General features: G+C 38.8%; 1 protein-coding gene across 6 annotated transcripts in view; it reads right to left on the bottom strand.

The window, feature by feature from the left end:
* The window catches only part of LOC124599280 (ribonuclease P protein subunit p21), a 48,043-nt gene extending 28,154 nt beyond the window's left edge, over positions 1-19,889 (bottom strand). Inside the window, exons 1-3 of one of the 6 annotated variants that reach the window (XM_047136064.1) lie at positions 19,574-19,889; positions 6,310-6,387; positions 923-1,023 (exon numbers count right to left, since the gene is read on the bottom strand). In XM_047136064.1, coding sequence (XP_046992020.1) covers positions 923-1,023; positions 6,310-6,387; positions 19,574-19,642 — 248 coding nt within the window. In that variant the 5' untranslated portion in view covers positions 19,643-19,889. Of the gene's footprint in view, positions 1-922; positions 1,024-6,309; positions 6,388-18,217; positions 18,441-18,870; positions 19,163-19,264; positions 19,455-19,573 lie in introns of those variants that run through there. The other 5 variants (XM_047136068.1, XM_047136065.1, XM_047136066.1 and 2 more) reach the window with 5 other exon arrangements.
* Positions 19,890-27,505: the final 7,616 nt, after the last annotated feature.

The raw sequence follows: 27,505 nt of genomic DNA, 5'->3' as shown, positions 1-27,505 counted from the left end.
CAGTTTAAGTTAGGCAAGTAGTTTAGTTTAATAGCCTTTGTGTACGTGATGCATCTAAAACCTTCACATGTCTGATTTCTGGCAAGTTCAGTGAAAACTTGATTATTTAAACAGGTAGATATGGGGATGCGTGTTTACTTCCTGTATATTGTCATAAATTAATTTGGTTATGTGATCTGAACACTAATTTAGACTGAATAAAATGAAACTGATCAGAATTTTAGTTCAATCACCTCTGATTCATTTACAAATCTCTTTATTAAATCTGCATAAAATGATCTTTTAAACAGTAAAATGAAACATAGGGGCATGGAAATAATTGTAAGGAACATCACTTTTTTGCCTCTGTTTACAGTAACAAGATAAAATTTTGTTTTCAATTTGTATCCAATTGTAACTGAAAATGTTGTAATTAGCTCTTCATTCATAATGGTCATTGTCCTAATTCATTAGGGTGTAACACTGTCAATTACATGTAAAATAGGCATTTGGCTCATGAATGCATGGCCTTATTGCTAAAAAATTTGGCGTTTCCTTAAAGGGGGATCTTCACCACTGCATTCATAGAGTCGAAATGAGCCTGATATTCAAGCAAATACAACTCTTAGTTGAAACACCTATCTTTTAAGACGACATTGTATGACTTGTGGTTATAGCAATACTTATTCTTTTTTACTATTTTTAATTATCTCTTCAGGCTTTTGGTGTCTTAAGTCACAACCCATCTGCGCTATCAATAGGCTTAGCATGTACGACAACATGACTACCAATCAATTTTAAAATTTTGCAATTTGGAGTGGTTTTAATGAAATATTTTACAACTATTCCTGATAATGGAAACTCTCAAGTAACCTTTGAGGTTTTTAATTCAATGATCTATGGTAAAGAAAAATTAGAATTTTTACTGACTAGAGATACTTACATACGAAGAACTGATTTCTTTGATATGCTCCTCATAATAGCTCCATAATGGGTAGCTATGTCAAAATGGTTTGGATACTTTAACAGAAGAGAAGCTGCTGCCTGCAATAATGAAAACACAGAAATAACACAACTGAAGAGTAGCAATTGCTTATTTTTAGGTTCTGTTCGGGACAACACAAAGTTGTCTATCGTTCTTCGGTACTGCATGTGTGAGGATTGCATATTACTGTTAGAATTACGTCCTGTTTGTTTTGTTTTAGGATGAAAAAAAAAAACTAGAGTCATATGTGCCCATCTCAGAACTGTAGAACATGAAGACAGAGAGAGGAGTTAAAAGCGGCTACACAAATTCCAATCAATGGAAGAGAAGACAGCTAAACACAGGGATGTGGAGAAAGGTCTATAAAATATGCCATAGATAAATGGAGGTCCTGAACTAAAGATTAAATGTCCACCATATTTGTACAACAGATAAAAAGTAAAATGCGGTTGGCAGCCCATGCGTCATTTGCTAAAGCGCAATAATTCAGACAACAAACGGGAACATTAGCAAATAAAAAACAGGCATTCCAACAGGAAATGGTGGACCATCAAAGGTTGATGGCAATGAGCACAAAGTGGTGGGGAGCACCACTTAACAAATGGCCACAGCTACACTACTGGCCATTAAAATTGCTACCCACGAAGATGACATGCTACAGATGCGAAATTTAACCAACAGGAAGAAGATGCTGTGATATGCAAATGGTTAGCTTTTCAGAGCATTCACACAAGGTTGGCACCGGTGGCGACACCTACAACATGCTGACATGAGGAAAATTTCCAACAGATTTCTCATACACAAACAGCAGTTGACCGGCGTTGCCTGGTGAAACGCTGTTGTGATGCCTCATGTAAGGAGGAGAAATGCATACCATCACGTTTCCAACTTTGATAAAGGTCAGATTGTAGCCTATCGCAATTGCGGTTTATCGTATCGCAACATTGCTGCTCGCGTTGGTTGAGATCCAATGACAGTTAGCAGAACATAGAATTGGTGGGTTCAGGAGGGTAATACGGAATGCTGTGCTGGATCCCAACGGTCTCGTATCACTAGCAGTCGAGATAACATGCATCTTATCCGCATGGCTGTAGCAGATCGTGCAGCCACATCTCGATCCCTGAGTCAACAGATGGTGACGTTTGCAAGACAACAACCATTTGCACAAACAGTTTGACAATGTTTGCAGCAGCATGGACTATCAGCTCGGAGACCATGGCTGCGGTTACCCTGGCTGCATCACAGACAGGAGTGTCTGCGATGGTGTACTCAATGATGAACCTGGGTGCACAAATGGCAAAATGTCATTTTTTCGGATGAATCCAGGTTCTGTTTACAGCATCATGATGGTCGCATCCGTGTTTGGCAACATCGCGGTGAACGCACATTGAAAGCATGTATTCGTCATTGCCATACTGGCGTATCACCCGGCGTGTTGGTATGGAGTGCCATTGGTTACACGTCTCCATCACCTCTTGTTCGCATTGACGGCACTTTGAACAGTGGACGTTACATTTCAGATGTGTTACGACCCGTGACTACCCTTCATTCGGTCCCTGCGAAACCCTACATTTCAGCAGTATAATGCACGACCACATGTTGCAGGTCCTGTACAGGCCTTCCTGGATGCAGAAAATGTTTGACTGCTGCCCTGGCCAGCACATTCTCCAGATCTCTCACCAATTGAAAACGTCTGGTCAATGGTGGCCGAGCAACTGGCTCGTCACAATACACCAGTCACTACTCTTGATGAACTGTGGTATCGTGTTGAAGCTGCATGGGCAGCTGTACCTGTACACACCATCCAAGCTCTGTCTGACACAATGCCCAGGCGTATCATGGCCATTATTATAGCCAGAGGTGGTTGTTCTGGGCACTGATTTATCAGGATCTATGCACCCAAATTGCGTGAAAGTGTAATCACATATCAGTTCTAGAATAGTATACTTGTCCAATGAATACCCATTTATCATCTGCATTTCTTCTTGGTGTAGCAATTTTAATTGCCAGTAGTCTAAAAAGACCGCACAACCTACTTAAAATGATCTCACAGCGAGAGGGCCGAGAGGAGGTCATCCACGCCACTGGGAGAGGCTTAATAACTTGAAGCTTGTTCCCATGAAGGGAGGACCAGTGGTGATGCCAAACTGACACCACCTGCTGACAAACAGCAACACAGAGGTTGCTGGAGGGAATGTAAGAACTAGGGGCTTGAGGTGCGAGGATTGCAGACTTGACAGCAGTGTCAGCGGCCTCATTCCCTGGCAAATCGATGTGACCAGGAACCCAAATAAACATCATAGTGGCTCCTTCAAGAGAGAGCAAGGGACAGCTTTCTTGGATCTGTTGCACTAAGGTATGGACGGTGTGCAGCACACGAGAGGCTTTGAAGAGCACAAAGTCAGAGCAGATGATGCAATTTAAAAGCCTGTGCCATCGGAGGTACTGCATGGCCTGATACAGGGTAAAGAGTCTACTGTAAATACCAAGTAGTGTTCTGGATGACGATACCAAAAAACGTTGGTGCCAATGATGAAGGCACACCCAACACCACAGACAGTTCATGAACCATTTAGTGTATGCAAAGATGCTATCGCGAAGTTCCGTGCGAAGGTCATGAAACTGAAGGCGATTGAGTGAGGTTGGAATAGTGTCCTTAGGAAGTGAATGAAGGCCTAGGTGAAAGCATGCCGGTGCATGAAGCAGAGGTGGTGAAGGGTTCACATCCAGCAGGATAGTGCCAGGTAGCGTGAAGTTAAGATGCCACTGCAAGAGCTGAAAAGCAACTGGAGGATGTAAGAGTATAGGGACACCCCCACACTGGCAATGAAAGGAGTCTTCGAAGAAGGAGACATAGGATGGGTGGTCATGCATGACAAATGGCATGCTTATCTGCTGAGGAAAAAGTCACGGCAGTAGGACAGAGGTAGTTCGCCGGGTTCTGCATACGGACTCTCAAGCGGGCTTGTATAAAAGGCGCCTGTGGCCAAATGGATGCCACAATGGTGGATGGTATTGAGACTGCATAAGAGGGACGAACGGGCAGATGCATAAACAAAACACCCAAAGTCGAGTTTCTAATGGACAAAGGACCGGTACAAACGGAGGAGGTTGGTTCAATCTGGCCTCCAGGAAGTACCACTAAGGACAAGTAGGGTATTGAGGGACCACATACAGTGGGCCGCCAGGTAGGACACGTCATAGGACGGGAGGACCAAGGAAGTTCCTATCAAGCATGACCCCCAGGAATTTCATAGTTTCAATGAACGGAAGAGCAACAGGCCCAAGATGTAAAGGCGGTGGAAGAAACCAACTGCACCGCCAGAAATTCAGACAAGCAGTTTTGTCAGATGAAAAATTAAAGCCATTGTCAATGCTCCATGAGTAAAGATAGTCGAGACATCACTGAAGACACCATTCAATGAGACAGGCCCATGGAGAATTACAATAGATAGCAAAATTGTCAATGAAAAGGGAACCAGAGATTCCCAGCAGGACACAGGTCATTACAGGGTTAATGGCAATAGCTACGAGCACGACACTCAAGATGGAACTCTGAGACACACCATTTTCCTTGATTAAGGTGTCCGACAAGACAGAACCCATGCTTACCTTGAAAACTTGGTCTCTTCAAAATTCCTGGAGGGAACAGGGAATGAGGCCACGGAAGCCCATGTGTATAGTGTACGGAGGATACCTGTCCTCTAACAGATGCCTTAGGCTTTCTCCAAACTGAAAAACACAGCCAGTCTGGGAATTCTGCAGAAAACCATTCATGACATGGGTGGACAAAGTGACAAGATGGTCAACTGCAGAACAGCGTGCTCGAAATTCCCCTGTGCAGTGGTTAGTAAATGGCGAGACTCAAGCCACCATACCAGACCGGCATGAATCATACATTCCATTACTTTGCAGCACAGCTGGTGAGAGAAGTGGGGCAGTAGCTAAAACGAAGGTGTTTGTCCTTACCAGGCTTAGGTATGGGTATGGCAGTGGCTTCACACCATCATCTGGTAAATGTGCCCTCTGCCCAGATGCAGTTGTACATACAAAGGAGAAAGTGCTTGCCCGCAAGAGAAAAGTACAGCAACATCTGAATGTGAACATCGTCTCGCCCTGGGGTGGAGGATCGGGATGAAGTGAGAGCATGATCCTGCTCATTTCCAATGGAGGAAGTCTGATAGTGGGAGGAGCTCAAAATCTCTGCAAAATGGCAGCCCAACATGTTGGAGATGGCAATAGGGTCCACTATGACATTGTCTGCTATTTTCAGGCAGGAAACAGGGGAGTGGACCTTGGTCCCAGAAAGCTGACCAAGGTTGGCCCACACAACGCAAGACGTAGTGGAACTGTTAAAAGAACTAGTACATGAAATCCAGCTAGCTTGCTTTCTATCCCAAAGTATCCGATGACACTGTGCATTCAACTATTTATAATGAATGCAGTTTGCCTTCATAGGATGACAATTAAAAATGCGAGAGCATGTCTCCATATGCAAATGCCATTGCGGCCACCTCAGTCTACCGAGGGACTGGGACGCGGCATGGTAAAGAAAAAGAGCAAGGAATGTATGTACTATTGTGCTTATAATACTTGTAAGTTGATAAATGCTTCTACTTGTTCTTGTTACTGTAAACTTTCATGGGGGGAAACAAAAATTGTCAATACTATAGTAAGTATCCAGTAATAAACAAGTGTACCAGTCATTCACTAGAACAAACAAAGGGAGATGAAACGTCAGGCACAGAAACAAGTCTTAGATGACAACCAATGTGACAAAAATCACCATGGTTATAAACTGAATTAAAAAAATATATATGATTAAGATTGCTACTGAAAACAGATATAAAATAGACAAGACTGCCTAAAATGAAAAAAATATTATGGTGAAAGTTTCACAACTAGTCCAACATTAGTCATCTGCTCAGCATGTTCTATGTATGATGATATAGATTTGAGACCCTTTTGTCAAACCAAAAGAAAGATGAAGTTCTAAAACTTATCGAGGAAATGTTAAGACAACATGACGAAATGTTAGTTGCCTATAAACAAGTTGATGACCAGTATTATACAAGACTAGTTGTTTGTTATTTGAATGTGTGCCAGAACTACGCCATAATAATGATGCAGATACAGAAACACACAGACAAATATAAAATCTATGCTAATAAAGAGCTCGGAACAAAAAGTCGTGGTTCAGGTTACCAGACTACATAAATTGGCTATTCTTCTTACATCTGTCTTTGCAGTGACAATTGAAACTAACAGCCTTTTTGTTCTCAGAGTATACAAATGTCAGTATTAACAAAAAGGAAATGTGTAAAGTTGTTAAGGCACATAAATACCTGGTATAAAAAATTCATCCTCTGAAATGCTTCTTCTTCCTGGAATTTCTTCATAGATTTTTTATTTGTTGCAAATACCTGGAAATAAAGCTTCTTTTTAAGTTACACAGTGCAATGGAAGTTACAATTACTACAGTATATTTATTTTAAGATGGCTGACTAGATCAGTAAACACAAAGCAGCATGTGTTGATAATTACACTGCTGGCCATGTTTCTCTTCCAGAAATCACATTTTAATGTTGGTTGGTTGTGAGAAGCTCTTGTTATGCCTCGTCTAAGGAGGCTAAACGTCTACCGCCATGTGTCGCAATTGAACACTGGGTTGATTGAGGTCTATTGAGACTGTGGTTTATCATTCCGCACTGCTGCTGATTACATTTGTCAAGACCCCGAGAATATCATGCAAATAGAACCTATGGGTTCAGGAGGGGGCATCGATAATGCCATACGGGATCTCAATGGCTCCCCTTGAGTAGCACCAAAGGTGACATTTTTCTCACTAAGCCAGGCAGATTCTACAGACACCTCACATATCTTGAGTCCGCTTGTTAGCAGCAAGACACATTTCCATATGCATACTGTGGTGTTGTCTAGAGCACTCGTCACTGCCTCACAGTGGCAACTACTGTTGCAGCTTCCCTTGGTGCTGCAGTCGAGAGAGGTGCTGGAAGTTGCACCAGTTCTGTGTACAACCTCATGACTGAGTTAGTGTGTAGATGCACAAAGTATGATGTGATAAATTCAGTGTTGCTACCATATCTTTAAGATCTCAATGACATCTTTCAACAAGATAACAAAGCCTTATGTTACCTGTGCTGTCATGATCTAAGCACAATATAGAGGGTGTCCAACTGTTCCCCTGACTGCCACATTCTCCATATCTTTCATCCACTGGAAGCATTTGGTCATGATCTGCAGAGAGACTTTCACATCACCACTTAGCAGCCACTGTGACTGATGGATTTTGGCATAGAACTGATGTAACACAGCACGATAAGTACAGCTCTATTCCAAGCACAGTTCGACTCAGCCCAGCCAGGTTAGAACCACTGTTGCTGACAGTTTGCAGCTCTGTGTACTAAATTACCATCACTTAGACCCCCAAGGCACATACAAATTTAAAAACATGTTCTACCCTCCCTGGTGTCTTAATTTTAATGGACAGCAGTGTATTTAGCAGTTTGTCATATTTCAGATATGCGAGACATTTACAAGAAGCTGGCACTAATCACTTCTACAGGCGAAGTATTAGAAACCACAGGTGCACAAAAATATTATTGTCATGATTGGTTTTTACACCATCTATATATACCACTAACACTCTTTGAGCATTTGCATTCAAATGCTTTCTCAAGATGTCTGTACTGAAGCACTTGCTTCATAACAATCTTTTTTATTATTGCCCTACTCATTACACATTTCCATATGGCACAACTTTGCACTTGATTTATTCTAAAGAGGCCATTACTTAAAGTGCATGTGACCTACCTATAGCTAAGTCTTGCTCAATTCCCATGCCTCATCCACATACACGCCAGTATTTTCAAAAATTACGTTGTAGGCAAAGTGTTTCATGTTCTTCATTATGTCTGTGCTTCACAATACAGAGTACAGTTTACACTTGTACTGCTTTGTGAAATGATTGCTATTACATATTTGTATAATTTGCAGCTTTTTGTTTTATCTGATTCAGTGTCAATGTCTAAGTTGTTATAACTGCAAATTTCTGTTTCCTGCATATTGATTATTAGGGATCCCGTTCTCAAAGTATTTCTTTCAGCTTTCAAAGCACACAGAGGCTCATCCACTGTTACACACACTGTACAGTTTATAAACTTATCAGATGGGATGAGAAAGAAAAACTTCCTTCTCATCCCGCCCGGTAAGTCTCCCCTGACAACTTTTGAGGAACTAGCTTACAACAACAGAACACTGGGCCAACTTTCTGAGAAAAATCTTAATAGCTCAGTTTGGCTACTACAAAACTTCTTTACTGAGAGTGCAATAAATGACCTCAAACTCAATTCTTGAAGAAATAAACAGCATTTAGGATAATTTTTAAAAAGAAAATGAATTCTTGTTGCAGAAAGTTCTTGATTGAAAGAAATGGAATTATTGTTAAATATCTTGACTGTATTACTGTTGTTCTGTTAATGGGATTACACTACAATGGACAGCTGTGACGGTGCCTATGGTGCATGTCAAAGGAAAGAATGAAAGTACAATTTCATTAACATAATTCATTTAAGTAACAAGTACCTACAATTTCATTGCACAGCGAGCCATTTATAAAGGAGATTTGTGTTTTTTATTCCTTGACTGATGACACACTGGCAGCTGCCTGGATATATTATTTGTCATATTTATAATCTAGACCATGTATGTGACTACTTCTCCGTCAGGTTGCAGTGAATCAATTGATAAACACACTTTTTATTAATCCGTAACTATATTTTACAATCAGGAAATAGAGTTGCCATTCCAGCAAACATGCTACCCTGTCCATATGTGGGAAAGACAGACGTGAGAGATAGGACAGACCTACTCCGACCTGAAAGAAAAATCTGAAGATGTTTTTCCACATTTTCTACAGAGAGAGCCTCATTAGCACTTAGAGCAGCACACTCATGTGTACCATTATTTATACCACTGCATTTACATTGATGCAATCTTACTGGGACAAAGGGAAAAGAAACAAAAAAAATCACATGAACATATACAAAAACAGAAATTTGTTAATCTTTTCTTGTTTCTATTTGTTATACTACAAACAAAAGTTACTCTACTGGCAATATCTGTGATTTTGCCAAGGTCTTCAACTGTGTACATCAGAATATTCTGCTGCAGAAACTAAAATGGTATGGCATTAAAGGTCTTCCCCTGGCATGGCAGGAGTCACACCTTAACAATAAAAAAGTGTCACATTAGCAAATGATACAAGAGGAGTAAGATTAAATTCAGACGGGGAAACAAGTATGGTATGGTCGAAGATTCGGTGCTTCGCCTGCTCCCATTCTTTGTCTACATAAAAGTATTTATTGGAAACATTGGATGACTCTTCAAAAATGGTAAAGTTAGCTTAAGACTTAAATGTGGTGATAAAAGGTCCAAACACATCCATACCTGTTATAGTCAGGAGAATAATGGAACAGGCTTACAAATGGTTCACAGACAACACCTTAATTGTTACTCTTACAAAACTCTTATTATACTATTCCAAACAAATAATGACGACTTCAGGTACCAGAAGTTGAGATTAATGTGTTTAAACTGGATGTGGCCCATGGGTGATGTTGCTGGACACCAAGATGGATAATAAACAGATGCTATCAACATGTGGATAAATTAAGCAAAAATTTCAGTTCTGACTGCTGTGCACTCACAAAATCTCACTATGTTGACCAGCAGATGATTGATAGCATACTTTGCAATATTATCACTAAGTTTATCCTTTTCTTGGGCATTGCACCTATGGTGGAAAAGAGAGTGTGTGTGTGTGTGTGTGTGTGTGTGTGTGTGTGTGTGTGTGTGTGTGTGTGTGTGTGTGTGCGCACGCGCGCGTTTGTTTTACTGAACTGTGCAATAAGAAAATTGTGTAAAATTTGTGTAAAATTGATAGACAAACAAATCATAGAAGCCTTTTCAGGGAACTAGGGATTCTTCTTACACTTATATCCAATCATATACACCCTAATGGTACTTCTTGTTAATAACAAGAGTGAGTTTAAAAAAAAAAAATCAGCAATTCAGAACCAAAATACTAGAAATAAAAATGATTTTCATACAGACTATGCATCCCTCTTTATTGCTGAAAATGGAGTTCAATAGTCAGGTTCAGAATTCTAGAACAAGTTACCAGTGGACTTTAGGCAGGAAATCATAAATCCTCAAATATTTAAAAACAAACTAAAAGAGCACCTCATTACCCATTCCTCAATTTATCAGAATATATGTATATATCCATGTGAAGTTACATAAATGCTTGATTTGAAGTATTACTAATAAAACTGTAACTGGGTAGTACAAGAGGATGAGGTGGCATTTCTTCCATCGCTACCGGAAGGAGGAGGGAGGAGGGAGAGAGAGAGATTGTTTTTCTCCAAAAACACACATATAACGTAATCTGGAAGTAATTATTATAATTATCAGTAAGTATAATAGTGCTAGCCATAATTTACTGTTAGCACATTTTACAGAAGTAGCCTGAAGTGGTTGCTTCTGCTTGTTAAAGCATAACTTTAATTGTTCACAACCCTGAGGGCTCTCCTTCATGATGGGATTGACAGAACAAGTGTGAATGAATTAATCTTAACATGACTACACAAGTACACCCATACATTACAGTAGGAAGGGCATACAAGATCTGGGATGACATTGTGTTACCAAGACGTGTCAGCTAGTGATCAGCTACAGTAGTAGACAGATTCCTAGCAGAAGAGGGTCTCAATTTGATATAGGCACAGTTTTGCTTCTTATCTGTTACTACCCAGCATCTCCTACACATCAACGTCACGTACTAACTTCCAAAGAATGCTTTATTTACTTGGCCTTGAAAAGGGTGGGGACGGCTTTGGACAAAAATATCAGACCTGCAACCAAGACTGACTGACTTCCTTCATATCAAATATTAGACCTGTTAAGTTTAAATAGGCTTCATGTCGAAGGGGCATTTCTAGCATATAGAGTACATGTTTCTGACCTGATCTAAACACTTCACTAATTTGCACAACTGAGCTAAGGAATGATGCCCTTCCCAAGCCTAAAAAGCCACACATTTCATTGTTTTATCTTAGGCTACAGTAGCTGACATGTTTGTCAGAGCTGTGCCAAAAACTGAGTTCCATAAAATGTAGCTGGAAGGGTTGGCTGGATCACTTTGTACAACTTCCATCTGAGGCTACAATTACCAAATTGTCATCTACTGATGTACCAATGTTACCACAATGAAATTATTGATCTATCATCACTTCAAACAATAACTAAGGAGATCTGCAACCATCTTTGACACTAAATGGTAATACAAGGCTTGGTTGCCAAAACAAAATTTTATTTATCATTCCATGACACATTTCAGGATAACCCCATCATCAGACCTTAAAATCAATATGAAGTATCTTGTCACTTCCTATTCCATTCCTTAATATCATCAGCACCAAAACTTCAGTGCCACTAAAGTCTCAGACCTCCACAGAGGTAGCAGGTTATATGGTAACATGTCCTCCAGACCATGAAAATGTTATGCTTAGTTTGTTTTGCCACAAGGACAATCTCACTTATTGGAGACACCAGTCAAGAGGTTGACTGACTTTAATTATCTCCACTCTTAAGTGTTATCCTTCTGTGCAAATAACTCACAACAAAGAAAATTTCCTTTCTGCTGATAAAGGTTGTCTGAATGTGCAGAACCCAAGACCCTCCTACCATAATCTCTTTAAGAAAATTTATATACTTTCTGCAACTTTCCAATATAACTATTACATTATGAGCATCATGGTTGACATTCCTGTGCACTATGCAACCAATGAAATGTATAATGATCACAACATGAGAAGGAAGAATGACATCCACTGACAACTTAAAAATTCCATCTCACATACAGAAAGATTTACAGTATTCCAGTATCAAAATATTTAATTTGTTGCCAAGTAACAAAGGCCTATGTAATAACAGTGCAGTATTTGAAAATAAAAAAATGTTTTGTGAAATGATTTAGCTAAAAATAAGAAATAAAACAGATTAGAGAAACATTAGACATTCCATTTGCTGTACATGATTTCAAATACCAGTTTAAGACATGTCTAATGTCTTTCTAATCTATTTTATTTCTTACTTTTAGACAAATACTTTCACAAAGCATGTGACTGATTTTTCCCATTTTTTTTATTTACAAGTTTTGTTCAGAAAGCATGATCTTATTCAAGGTGTATACACAAACAAGGAAAATATTCCCAGATTGTTTCCAAATTCCTGGTTAATGCCCTCTGACTGAGTCAAAATACGTTGTTTGGGCTCCGTTCAAAAGACATTCATTTTCTGAAACCAAGGACAAAAAGCTACCTCTGGGACAGCTGATGTTCAAACCCAAAGCACTTTATGTGCATTAAAAGCCCAACAAGTATGCATGGCAGGGGAAGTCTAATGCTCCTAAAATAGCCTTCTTATCAAGTGGGTCATGTGGTGGGGTTCATGCTGTACATACAGTGACTCAAAGAAGCATGAACAACAGCTACTGCTTGTAAGTTGGCGACAAGTTGCACAGATGACGTGTGGCATGGTACTTATGACCATGAACAACAACAACAAATTTTTCTTATGGATAGAGTAGGATCTTAACAAGGTACGTAATTTTCAAGTGTCATTCCTGCACACCAAAGTACAGTCATTTTTTGTGTGTTACAAGTTTTTGACTCCTCTACACGAGTTTCAAATCCATTTATGTCCGATTGATTTGGAGAAGCCATTAACGTCTTTAGCTGGAAATGGTGTTTGTACAAACAAGTATACTGAGACTTAATATTTTGTTTAGACCTGTTGGCTTTACAACACCTGAAGATGCATGTACATGTATTTGTAGCTGACTGCTGATTAAGTTTGAATTACTTTTAAAACCGTTGCAGTGTATGTGGTGAATGTTTAAGCCTGCACTGCCTTTAGCCTCTCCCCCCCCCCCCCCCCCCCCCACAAACTCTGAGCAGCTGCACCAGCCTCAGTCACCAGTAGTCACTGCTGGCAAACCAAGTGAATCTTCACTCTCCTCAGCTTAAGAGTTTATGATTCATTCATATAATGAAATTTACCTAAAAATACTGTCCGGCAATGGAACAACAATTTAGATATGCATATTGTTCTGATTTATAATACAATTTTCTTTTAAAATGCACAAAAAAGGTAAACAAGATATAAAATTTTTTAAGATATAATCGGAGATAAATGCATTAAATATTTAACTAATGAAATTAAAAAATCCCAGTTATTGATTGAAACTTTCACTTGAAAAATACTAGTTTCATTCTGCATTGCTGATTGGAAAATATGGTCTTTTACCACCTAAAATTTATCTTCCTTTGATGGAAATGTAAATATGTTCCCATTTGCATCATTCATTCTAAGAAACAATATTTTTTAAGCATTTTGAACATAAATCACCTCCCCCCACATAAAAATTTTGAACTTTATTACCAGCATAGCAACTACACCAACATGCCCTAGAACTGCAAGGCAGTATGCTTAATTATTCCAGTTGGGTAGTGAGTAATATTGTTACTCAATAATATAAGGAGAAGTAGGTGTAATGTCATAGATGGTTAGGTCTGCTCTATTGGAACTATTCCCATCCACATTTGATCTAATTCCTCCTCATTCTCTGCAGTGTGCAGGGCAGAGTTATAAAAAATATTTATGCAGTGACTTCTTCCACTTGCAATTTTTGCAAAGTCCTCTACACCAGATAGTATGTTTCCCAACTTTACAGATATACTACACTGTACACTTTCTAGGTCCAACAAACCTAGCTGCAGCACCTTTGCTGTGTGATGTGGCAAAGTAGTGCCATGAACTGTTTATTTCATAGCAATCTCTCAAAAATGATAAGCTGTAGGAGAGGAAATGATGCTTACACTGACTGGCTGCACCATCAGTCATGAATGTGACCATTTCTACCACTGAGCGTGTAAATAATGTGCTGCATAATTTTATTTCTGAAAGCATGCTCTGAACATTTACTATGATCAAGTTCATTAGTAGCACCAGTCCAAGAATATCCACAATTTTCAGAGTCCCCAACACATGTTGTGGTTTTGACCAGTGAGCATTCTGGATTTAATTCTGCAGTTTAACAATATAATTATCTGAAAAATCTACTTGTACCAGTGTGTAGGCCATGTTTTTGTCTTCAAAAAACTTGACTATTGTGTTTTTATAAATGTGTGTTGTAAGAATTGGGGTAGCCTACTGTAAAGAGCACCAAGACTGACCAACAGTAACATGAAACTCTTTCAGATTGACTTGCTGGTTCAAACCCCCAATTGGGTTCATTCAACCATCTGCTTCAGTAAGTTCTTGTTCAAAGGGGGCTTACCTTTCAGATATACATTCGCAACCCTCACATTTTGAAATCGTGCAAACCTGTTTCTCCTGACTGCCGACTATAGTACTTTATAAAGCCACAAAATTTGGTCTCGACTTATAGAATAACCTAGCTGCTAACTTTCATTTCTTATAATGATACCAGAGGCAAAAATTGTGCAGTGTACCCTGTGACCTTGATGCACAGAACTTCAGCCAGTTTTATTTTCAAGTGGGGAAATTCCTCTGTGTGTTTCTTTCAAGGTCATTACTACATAGCTTTTCTGAAATCACCTTTTCTGCCTTATCTTTCACTATCGCAAAAACTTTCATTCCAGATGTCTCCTAAAAATGTCATCTGACATTAGCAACAGGTTTTTCTGGGCCTGGATTTAAGCTTTCCTGGACTTCTAGGTAAAAAAGTTGCCACATCTAACTGCTTTCTTTAATATGGCTGTAGATTTATCTGGAGTTCTGGTGTTGGTGGCACAGGCATCACCACTGTTGCCTCCAGTGCTGCTTCTAACTTAATTTCTGCATTTTCTGTGATTAAGTTTATTTGCATGAGCATGAGTTAAACTTTGTCATTTCAACATTCTCTTTTTCCTATCTCCTTTGTTAGCCTCATCACCTAAGCCGTTTTCCACAAATCACTTCCAGTATTCTCAGCTCATGTGATGATAAAGTAAAAATGAAGGGTCTTGTTGGAGAATTGTGGAAAATATTGTCATTGCCAGAAATAATGCAATATCTCATTACATCATAATTATGTCTTTTTACTATAGTAAGCTTCTAACAACACAATACATAAAAATGCTTTTCTAATTTAGGCTTAATTCATATTGACCTTCCAATACAGTCAACATTCTGTTGCAGTAAATAGGAAATGAGTAAAATGGTATTTTTTCTATAGGCTAAATTGAGGGTGTTTATATATATATATATATATATATATATATATATATATATATATATATATATATATATATATATATATATATATATATATATATGCACTTTTAGTGTTTCCCACAGAAGATATTTAATTAGCTTAGATTATAGATGAATAAAGACTGTTCTTTAAAATAGATAACCGCATTCTGCATGTATCATGCACCAATTTATTCATCCCATTGTGATTCTTTAGATAAGAGGATTACTGGTTCACCTTTCAGATGTTACGCTTTTACTGTGCATTAGTTTCTTCTCTCTAAGAATTGCTTTTCTTTTACAGCACTTCCCTCCTTTCCTTACACATTCCCCCCAACATTTACTAAAGAAAGCCAACAGACGACTGCCTAAAATTACAGTATAACCAATGTATAACTATTCAATGTGCAACATTTTAAGAGTCACGGAATGTCAGCCATTCCATACTGTGATACTATGTATCTCAAAGTTGTACTTGCATGTCCATTTTCAGCCTTCCATAAAATTGCATTGTTGCTGTAAAGTTCAGGCTTCTTTCAGTAACGAAATGACAGATGATAAAACCAAACCAGACTGGGAACCTTACTAATAAAATAAATTACATAAAAGCTGTTGAAATGGGGTGGCTTAAGATATTTGTAATTATTTCTGAGATATTTTGTTAACAGATGTTTTCACATTACTTTGTTGCATTGCTTTGACAACTTAGTTTTCAGGGGTAACTAGAAGCTGAAATGTTAGACAAGTTATAAAGCCATTTGTTCTATCCAGCACTTAACATATAGAGCTTCAGACTAAAAATTAAAATTTTAAAAATGTTTCAGCTAAGAACTGGTATAATCAGATCTGTAATACTTTTTTTTATTTTTCTGATTTATGTCCAAGTTCTCATGGAACAGCCCTAATATATATAAGTTTGCAGTGAAGTAACTATTGGCCCTTAGCAACAATTTACAAAAGTGAATAATAGTGAACCAATGAATACCAAGGAGATGAAGCTATTCTAAGGCTTGGTATGGATGGAAGGAGTATGGTTTGCTGCTCTACAAACACATTGCTCAACAAAACCAACATTGCAACACATAAATGCATGTCCAGTAATGCTTACTATGGTTCCAAATTTTATTGCTTAAGGTTCATTTTTTAAAAAAATGGCAGTTCAATATGGCAATAATCTAGCAAAAAATTCTACCACTCCTAGATACGGATGAAATGAAATTTATAGAGATGTTTTATCCTGGTAAAGATTTTGAGACATTGGTATTCAGAAGATGTTGTAGCACCCAGACGGTAGGTATCCAATAAAAGAAATTTTTACAGAAAAAGTCTTCTAAATTATGTGCAACTAATGGCAATACTTAAGTGCTAAATGCATTTGCAGAGCATTCTTCATAAGATTGACAGGAGAGAAACAAGCTTGCCAGCTAAAGTGTACTTAGCAATGTCAGAAGGCCCAAAATGGCAGGAAATTTAAAGTAAATAATTTTCAGAAAGTAATGAGTTGACACAGACAAGCATACCCAACTTTAAAGCACACTCAAGGTGAATGAAAAGAAAATTCAGAATGATTCATATCTGGTGGCAGGTCAAGGCACAGACGGAGTGCAGTGTTGCCAGTTCCAACTGAACATTGTGGTACACATGCTTTGTGCTTGAAAATGTGTACACTGCAAAGTACATCTCACTTGCTTTTGTAGAGTTTGTCTTTTACCACCAGTCAGTGGTGACAACTTACAACAAACGGAATGAAAATTCATTAAATAACCCATTACAATCATTTTTAATCCTCACATTGGCTACAAAATTCAGAGCTAAGCATCCTGAACACTACTAAATAATCACTGTCCACAAATGTTCAACATATATGGGCAGAACGAGCCTGATCTTTACACCCTCATTCCTAAAACCAACTACAGATTTGAGGACTGTGTATACTGATGATCTTACTCCATCTACTTTCACCATGGAGCACACAGTAGCTATAGGTAATCACAAACATCACCAATAAAGCACGAAGCATCTTGTGAATGCTCCCAACACCATACCTATCCTAATATACACCACGAATTCAGGAACTGATCTGATAAGACTGGTCTACATGTGAAGACCCTTAATGTAGGGCTGAAAGATGAGATGGAGCAGCAGTAGTGGAGAAGAAAACTTGCTGATGACAAGATCATTGGAGAGTAAGTAATAACTGATACATTGCAAGAAATTTCCAGGAATCATGCTAATTTTTACATTGAGTTTGGAAACCACAAACACTGAAAAGCTACTCAAAATGTCAATATAACAAGCTCAAAATTTAACTTCTGAATATCAGGCACTGAGTTAAATTGTACAACTGAGAAACTTCAGATTGCTCACAAAATATTGTTCTGCCAAATGAATATGTCCAAAGTTCAACTTTTTCAGGCTAGCAAATTTAAAGTTTTTAGCTCAAAACTATATATTTCTAGAGAAAATTGGGGCGTGACAACTACTGAACTAGGACTCACACCACATGTCAAAGAGATCTGCCTGGCTCGAAATGGTAAGGGGTGTCTGCTCATTTTTCAGTTTTTGACAATATCTTGCAACCAGGCCACCTGTATATTACAAGATGTTCTGAACTGCCTAAATTTTATCTTGATTGTTTCAATTCTGTGCACAAGTTATTTTTGTACAGTGTACTTTTGTTTTGGGTTATCTTAGATAACCAGACTTACTTTATTACAGGAAAGGCCACTCACCAAAGCAAATTTATATGTAGTGAACCATAATATGGAATAAGTAATGTCTAAATTGTTAGTTTAGTTCAAATGAGTTTATGAAATTTTGCTGAACTTCATACAGCACATAACTATTCCATACTCATAAATATTGTTTTAACATTCAGAATACTAAAGGCAGTGCCTTAAGGGTTACGCTTACATGAACATGTAGGAGCCTCATTTCAATGGTACGTACCAAATCAAAATATCGTCATTCGTATGTTAACTAGAAACTCTGTATAAGTATGTATCACTCATAAACATAGGAATGATGCAGCTGTTACTGTAATGTTATTTGGTCTGGCGAAATATTCGATACACGTAAGAGGCTTCGGCTAGGCGAAGCCAACGAATGTGAAACTAAAAATTGCTGATTGTGGTGACATGAGCCTGTTTAAAAAAATCGCCAACATCACGTTATAGTTGTTTCTGGTATTTGTTACTGGCCATAGCCGACGACTCGTATCCAACATTTCTCCATATCCATGTTATTAATGTACGTCATTAATATGAAACTGCGTGGCATTCAGTTTCTTAGGAACAGGTGAAAATACAATGCTCAGACACAAAAACCACTTCCATGGTATAATATGGAATATGTACAAATGCAATAATATTTAAAAACAAATACGCTACTTAAAAATTGCTAAGCATTTCACTTCTACACAAAACCACTCTTCGAAGTAGTCTCTCACGATCACGACGCCAAATATAGATTCTGGTTACAACATTGAAAAAAGAACAGCTATCATTATGGAGAATCCTATTGCTCATGTAAAGTAAATCCCTATTTTAAAAAAAACGATAATTTACCGTACTAGTCATCCCCATCAACAATTTCGCGTTTCATATTCGCATCCGGGAGCAATCCTATTTTGCCGTAGCAGGGATAAACTCTAGCTACATCTTTCAGGAAAACAAAATCTCGTTAAGGAGTTTTTTGCCACCACCCAACACCGCAAATTTTACAAATACAGGTTCTGAAATACGTACAGTTCATCTGTTTCCCGGTCAGCCTTCTTTTAACAGAGGATTAGAGAGCTTTCCACATGCCCTCTTTACTCTGCGTGTGGATCAACGAATTTTTCTAAGGCATATTCGATTGAATGGTTGACAAATTCGTTTTCGAATCTGCCAGCCGCCGGTAATTACTTTCGTTCCAGGCAAGATGAAGTGCTTAAAAAGGGACATCAAAGTTTATGTATACCTCGAATTCAATAACTATAAAGCACATTCGTGACTCCCTTTCACTGCTTCCAAACACCTATATCTGCTCAATTTCGTTTTTCAAACTTCGTCCTTTCCTACACTTACGAGTTGTGATTCATTTATTTTAACAAACTTTTTACCAAGCACAGCAACACTGCCATTCATCACAATTAGGTAACACACCTTCCTACAAACATCATAGTAATCGCAAACAGTATTTGAAGATGAACCAATTTCGGAAGGAACGGTTTCTAACGCATATTCTTGACGCGCATGGTTCACCAAACAAGTAAACTTTACTTTGTACCTTGCTACTAGACGAAAAGCACATTGTACTGTCCTTATTCTGAGGTAATTTCAGCTTATCTGCTTCCATGCCTAATTACGGATCTCCAATACAGCTTCGCTTATTGCCTCACGTAGTTCGCGAATTCCCTTTCGACCCACTGTCAAATAAGACGTTCCTAAATGCTGATGCTCCCGCGAACAAAACTCAAACCTATCCTGACCCTCACACTACTGCCTGCCAAAGTGACGTCAATTTGACGTCACTCCTAATCTCGACGACTGCACGAACTGCTACCGAATTTCGTTAGCGTTCGATATGACGTGCTGTCGCGGGACCCGAGGCCTACGAATCTTTCCAACACGTCTTTCTCGTTGGCCTCGGCGGTCCCAGAGGAATCGCCTCATGACGTCATCAGAAAGGCCGAATGCATGACAGCGCTATCTGGTGACTAGATCTGTAAGCATCACTGTTGTCGTTGGCCTCGCTGTTGTCATATGTGACGTCATAACCTGTCGGCCACAGCCTTTATACAGACTTCAGACTTGCCTTCAGCTGTTGCTTTGGAACGTCAAGTCAATGCAGATTGTTTGAATGGAGCTTCCGTTAAGAGAATTAAATGTAGAAACTAGGTTCGAATGCGAATAATCTCGATTATGGTGACATACTAATGTGCAGCATAGTCAGAGGTACAGATTACAGCCTTACGTGATTGACTGAAGCCAACTGATTACGAATTATTAGTTGAATGGCAGAGTAGTTTAGAACATAACACAAATTACGCATTCAGGACAATGTCTCTAAATGTTTTCAACATATCAAGTCCAGCTTACCACTGAAACTTTTGCACTACGAATTAGCCTTTGAACCCATGCCAGCAGCGCTAGCAAATGCGTAAAAACGCATCAAATATGGTAAAGGATACGTAGTGGAACGCCCCTTGAATGTTTCCCCTTTGTGTACGATATCTGCACGTAATATGCATCAAAACACGCGTCATATGCTTGTTCATTTTCTAATATATGTTTTTGGGCATGACCTAGTAGCTTTGATTGTAAGTATGAAAAATGCGTTAAATATGCGAAATGCATTTAAATATGGCGCAAACAAAATATTAGGCAAACCCACACGTCTTCTGTTACCACAACATTCATTTCGCCGAGTTCCATGACTGTCAACAAAATTATTGCTTTTCAACCTAATGTAGACCTCAGAGTATGCTACAAATAAACTTGTTACTCCAGCCAAGGTTTTTAGCGAAAAAGGGGAAGGGGGGGGGGGGGGACAAAATCCAATATAGTGCTCTTGCCCAAATATGTGTTCTTGCTTACTATGTGTTACCGATATGCTTAAATTTTGATCGTCGTTGTTCTGTAAACAAACAGCTACAAGGCAATCACATCCTCCTGCACTGTCAAACAGGGTTACTTGGGACTGCGGTCCAACTTCGGACAAAATAAACGCAAACTTCGAAATATCTTTGACATTCAGTGCATCAGTGAAGACCTACCATAACGCAACAGGTGTCTGAAACTGTATGTTTACATTTCCAGGAAATAGCAAGGTAGGGGTGTAACTGTAGTTGGATTTAAGTGACGTACCTAATTTTCTCGACAAATACACGTTAAAACTTTGTATGTATTAGCTTAGGTAATGAAATTGTAAAGCTGATGATGTTGCATTGTTATAACCCTACTTTTCAACAACAGCAGAGTTGCTTTGTATTCTGCATAGCTGCCAACTAATGAACCATTTTTTTTTTTTATGTTGTGAATTTTAGTTTTGGGTTTACTTGGGACAGTCTCCCAAGTTACATTTGATTCAATAAGCGCCCACAAAATTAGTTACTATTGATTGTTTTCACTACTATTGATTGTTTTAATTATATTTCAGACTAATTAACATGCCAATGCAGTACAATAGGTGGTTAGGAGCCCGAAACTACCATGACTTTTCGGATGATAGCCTTTAACTCGCTTTGGAAGCTGTGAAGAAGAAATAAATGTCAATAAGGAAAGCTGCTGAGAGATATGGCGTATCTAAGAGTACAATAGCTCGTAGAATAGCTGGGAAAAACAACAAAAAATATGGGCATCCATGCATTCTATCAACAGATGATGAAAAAATATTGACAGATTCTGTACTCCTGATTGCAGACTGGGGTTTCCCTATGACTGAATTTGAAGTGCGACCAATTGTCAAAAGATATCTTGCCAAAATTGGTGTGCAAGAGCCAAGATTCAGAACCAACATGCATGGTGTTGACTGGGTGAAATCATTTCTGAAGAGACAATCTGATCAACTGAAAGTGAGGTTAAATGAGAACATCAAGAGAGCCAGAGCTGCTGTAGATCAACAAATAATAACAAACTACTTTGAACCATTACAGGTAACAGTAAATGATGTGCCCACCGAGGCAATAATTATGATGAGACAAACGTGTGATGACCCAGGAAGGAAGAAAGTTATTGTTCAGCAGATAGGCAAGCATCCTGAATGACTGGTAGACTTTTCTAAGCCAAGCACTTCAATAATGTTTGCTGGAACAACCAGTGGGCATTCACTGTCCCCCTATATTGTTTATATGGTAGATCGCCTATATCAAACATGGGTGGAAGGAGGACCTCAGGGAGCAAGATACAACAGATCAAAATCTGGGTGGTTTGGAGGTCCAATTTTTGATGATTGGTTCATTACTCTAGTTTTAACACATTTGAAATCATTAGGAGATGGACCAAAAGTTATTATTGGTGACAATCTCCCAAGTCATATTTCTGTAAGAGTGATCCAAGAATGTAAGAAGAACAACATCAAATTTGTTCTACTGCCACCCAATGTAACACATCTGCATCAGCCACTAGACCTAGCATTCTTCAGACCCTTAATATTTGAATGGAGAAAGGTGCTAGAAGAATGGAAAAATCAATATTGCGGAGCAATTCCTAAGGACACCTTTCTATGTCCGCTGAAGAAGGGTTTAAATCATCTTGCTGAGAGAGCAGGCGAGAATTTAATAAGTGGATTCCAGGCAAGTGGAATCAGTCTACCTGATGCACAACAAGTGTTAGCAAGGCTACCAAAAACAACTATTGAGGAGAGTCACTGGACAGCATCACGGCAAGAATTTTTGCATGAAACTTGGACTTCTGAAACTAAAATCCCGAAAAAGCAACAGAGGCTTCAGCTCACTGCAAGTCAAAGCGTTTCAACACAAATGATTGAACATCTGAAGAACAATGGGACTAGAGGGGCCCACCCTAAGGAGCATAGAACGGCTGATTCCATGGGGGAGACTCCAATTTAGTTCTGCCTGAGACCCAAAAACAGAAGCGTTGTGATAATGATGACTCAGAGTCTGCATCTGATACTGCATCATTCTCAGGTCATAACACGTGTGATGAATTTGACTTTGATAATTTTGGTGCATCAGATGAAGAATGTGACTCCGAGTTTTTGGATCCCATTGCAAATGATAACAAAATTTTTGAGGAACCCTCTGGAAGCACCCAGCCAAATGTTAATGATTTTGTGATTATACAACTTTTGTGTAATGAAGGCAACAAGAAACAGAAGGAAAAGTTTTTTGTAGGGCAAGTGCTTTCAATAAAAACTGACGGAACCTACAGGTGCGAATTTCTTCGTAGCTACCAAGGAAAGAAAACAAATATATTTGTATTTCCTACAGTTGATGACACAGACAGTGTTAAGACACATCAAATAATGAAAGTTGTTGGGCCAACTAAAGTAATGAGTAGAGGTAGATATGTATTCAATGTTCCTGTCTATATTTGAATCAAGTGCAATATTCTGTAATTTGATATGTTGTGTACTAAAGGGGAGATAAATGCATTAGTTTGGAAATAAATCAATGATTTGTCTTATTTGTTGTTTCTGCAATGTGCCAAATAACCAAAAATATAGGTTAACTTGAGACACAGACATCAAAATATATGAATACTGTTAAGATTAAGTTACTGACCCAGGTTACCCCATATCAAGGGTAACTTGGGACAGCAAGAAAATATTACTTTTCAGGCATAAGCAAAGGATAAATACTCAGTTCATGTCAAAATTAATTAGAACATACGGCCACTGGTATTCATGCACAATCAATGTCTTTGTGACACTTAATTTCTACATTTTACAGTAATTTGAAAAATGAAACCATCCTAAATAGCCTCACTTGACAGTACATAGTTTTTCAAAACCAGTATATTTTTATATGATCTTTTGATAAAAATAGCTGAATGAGGGATTATTAGTACGAGGTGTGTTTTTTAAGTAAGTACCGTTTTGAAATTAAAAAAAGACATGCTAAGATATCTCAATAATTTTATTTTTACATGAAAGCCTGCACCTTAATCTACTTTTCTATATAATTTCCGCCAATATTGAGGCACTTGTCGTAACGTTGTACCAGTTTTTGAATACCCTCCTCATAGAAGTCTGCCACCTGACTTGTTAACCACTGCATCACCACTGTTTTGACTTCGCCATCGTCTTGAAGACACTGACCGCCCAGGTGTTTCTTCAAGTGCAGGAACAGATGGTAGTCACTGGGCGCAAGATCAGGGCTGTACAGAGGATGATCTAGAGCTTCCCATCGAAAAGATGTGATGAGATCTTTGGTCTGATTCGCCACATGCGGACGGGCATTGTCTTGCAGCAAAACGATGCCCTCCCTCAATTTCCATGGACTGTTGCTTTGATTCTGGTGTGACGCAGGCCACCCATGTTTCATCACCCATAGCAATTTGGCTTAAGAAATCATCACCGTCGTTGTGGTACCGCTCAAGGAAAGTCAATGCACTGTGTAAACGTTTGGTTTTGTGCACATCCGTCAACATTTCCGTTACCCAACGTGCGCACAGTTTTTGGTAATTCAAGTGCTCGGTCACAATGCCATACAAAACACTGCGAGAAACATTAGGAAAGTCATCCCGCAAGGTAGAAATCGTAAAGCGTCTGTTTTCTCTCACCTTATAGTCCACTTCCTGCACCAAACTTTCATTAACGACCGAAAGACGCCCACTCCATTGTTCATCATGCATATTTGTGCGGCAATCTTTAAATGCTCTCACCCACTTTCCTACCGTTCCATCACTCATAATTTTTTCTCCGTAAACTGCACAGATCTGACGATGAATATCGATCGCTTTTACGCCTTCAGCACTAAGAAATCTTATAACAACCTGTCTTCACAGTCGGCGGGACTCACGATTATCAGAGGCACCTTAAACACTCAGTACACAACGGAAACAAGGAAGAATCAGACTGTAATGGCGTCAGTGCGTAGATTAATGTACAGGCTTTCATGTAAAAACAAAATTATTGAGATGTCTTAGCACATCTTTTTTTAATGTCAAAACGGTACCTACTTAAAAAACACGCCTCGTAGATCCAAACCATACTGTTTTCTCCAAATTGTAAGACTGTTATAGCTGCAAGTCACTGATTGTCAGGTACAGATAATTGTGGAAGAAAACATTTGAAATAAATCACGAAGCTTTAGGTTAGTTTCAACTAATATTTTGTAATGTAGTAGGCGGTCACAATTTTCTTCCATATTTTAATATACAGAGGGGTCCAAAAAATGTGCCCACTGTTTAAACGTCCATAACGTGAAAACTAATTGACGGAGTTGTCTCATTTTTGGTGAAAGTGTAGCTTAAAGTCCAACTTAAAAAAATCACTGTAGGTGTTCGAAATGGTCACCATTAACATTCAAACACAAACGATGCCGCCGAACTGCAGCACGAACTACTGACTGCAACGTGTTCAGTTGGATATTTGCAAGTGAATGTACGATGGATTCTCGAAGTTCATCCAATGTGCGTGGCTTTGTCGATAAACGACGACCTTTAGTGTTCCCCACAGTTAAAAGTCCAGAGGAGTTAGGTCTGGGGAACGTGGTGGATACTCCACAGCACCTCTATGGCCTATCCATCTTCCTGGTAGATTTTCGTCGAGATACGCCCTAACACGATTTTGGTAGTGGGCTGGGGCACCATCTTGTTGAAAGTAAACTCTTCCATCTCCATACAAGTCTCGGATGGCAGGTAAAATGGATTTCTGAAGCTTCTGAAGGTACACCTCACCGGTAACTGTGCCGTCAAAGAAGAATGGCCCAATCAAGCCCCAGTAAGACAACCCACACCACACATTTACTCCTGGCAAATTCACGGCTTTGTCTACATGGATGTTCGGATTTTCGGCGGCCCAGTAGATGCAATTGTAGTGATTTACTGTGCCATTGAGTTTGAACTGTGCCTCATCAAACCACACAATCATCTCTGCAAGCTCTTCATCATTGCGCACCATGTTAGTAAACCACTCGCAGTACTCCATTCTACAATCTGGGTCGTCCTCGTTCATTGTGTGTAGCAGTTGTGGGATTTAGCACTTCAACTTTCCTGTCTTCAAAATTCGCCGAACACTTGAGCGACTCACTCCAGTTTCATGGGCACACTGTCCCACAGACTTCTGTGGTGAGCGAGTGAATTGTTGTAACACACAACGGGAGTTAGTTGGACTGTCCCAAATGCGACGAATCGCTAACCGTGTCGGTGGCTCTGTTTGATACTCATTTCGCCATTGCCGTTGAACCTCATTAATGTTTTCGTACTTAAAATACCACTTCAAAACTGACTTCCTTTCATCGAATATAAGCCTTGCGCCAGCCATGTTTACTCGAGTAACTAGGTGCAACTAAGAACAAAACACTGACTATTTGGGGACTGTCATCTGACAAAACAAAACAACGCAATACAACGCGATTGCCGCAACTACAAACTACTACACTACCAAAGATGAGACAACTCTGTCAATTAGTTTGCCAGTTATGGACTTTTAAACAGTGGATATATTTTTTGGACCTCTTTGTATATACATACTACACAAGCAATCAAATAGTGCACGAAGGAGTGTACCTTGTACCACTATAAATCATTTTCTTTCCTGTTCCACTCACAAACAGAGTGAGGGAAAAAAGGCTATCTGTAAGCCTCCATACAAGCCTGATTTTCATATGTTCTAAATTTTCTCAATAGTGATCTACAAAAAGAGCATTGTCTTCACTCCAGCAATTCTCATATAAGTTTGCCAAGCATCTTTGCAATACTCGCACAGTGTTTGAACCTACGGGTAACTTATCTAGCAGCCCACCTCTGAGTCGCTTCAATGTGTAGGTTAATCTGACCTGGTGGGGATCTGAAGCACTGGAGCAGTGCTCATGAATCGGTCGCACAAGTTTTCTATATGGATAGTGTAAGTGATCTTTCCCTCATTTCCAATCTTGCAAAACATATTCATCTTCCCAGAGAAAGGAACTAAAGTTCCTGAAAGCTAGAAATAGCTTTTTATTCAAGTGCTGTTTTTCTCTCATACTTCACACAAAGCATTTCATAATTTTACAGAGAGTACTGTCAGCATTACATATAATTCTGTATAATATGAACCTTACTGTTAACCAGCATATGCAACCTTGAGTCCAAACATTACACTTAATTATAATCAATTATAGAAGGAGAGGCTAATAAAATAATTTTTTACATTGCATTTTTTAATATCTTAGGATTTCCAGTTTTATGCATGATGTCTAGCAGCAACTTGTTAAACACTTTCATATCAGAATGTAAAATTCCATTCTGAATCACAGGCAGGGATGCATAGTCCACATGGACATTATATCTTTTCTTTTTTCAAGCCAAATCAATTTGAAATCTCCAAGGAAAGGAAATGACTAGTAGTGGTACAAGATACCCTCTGCCACACTCCACACGGTGGCTTGCAGAGTATTTGTGTCGATGTAAAACTATGTTAAGCTTTCCTCAGCAATTTTCATTTCTCAAGTGCATGTTTCCAGGCAATGCTTTGATTATACTACCTAATTTGAAATTATTTTAAAATGTTATGTTTTGTATTTATATATATTAACTTATGCGTGACATTGGA

Source organism: Schistocerca americana, chromosome 1 (genome assembly GCF_021461395.2).
Source record: "Schistocerca americana isolate TAMUIC-IGC-003095 chromosome 1, iqSchAmer2.1, whole genome shotgun sequence".
Classification (NCBI taxonomy): Eukaryota; Metazoa; Arthropoda; class Insecta; order Orthoptera; family Acrididae; genus Schistocerca; species Schistocerca americana.
The sequence above is the reverse complement of the archived record's forward strand: the minus strand, read 5'-3'. Positions and strand labels throughout refer to the sequence as shown.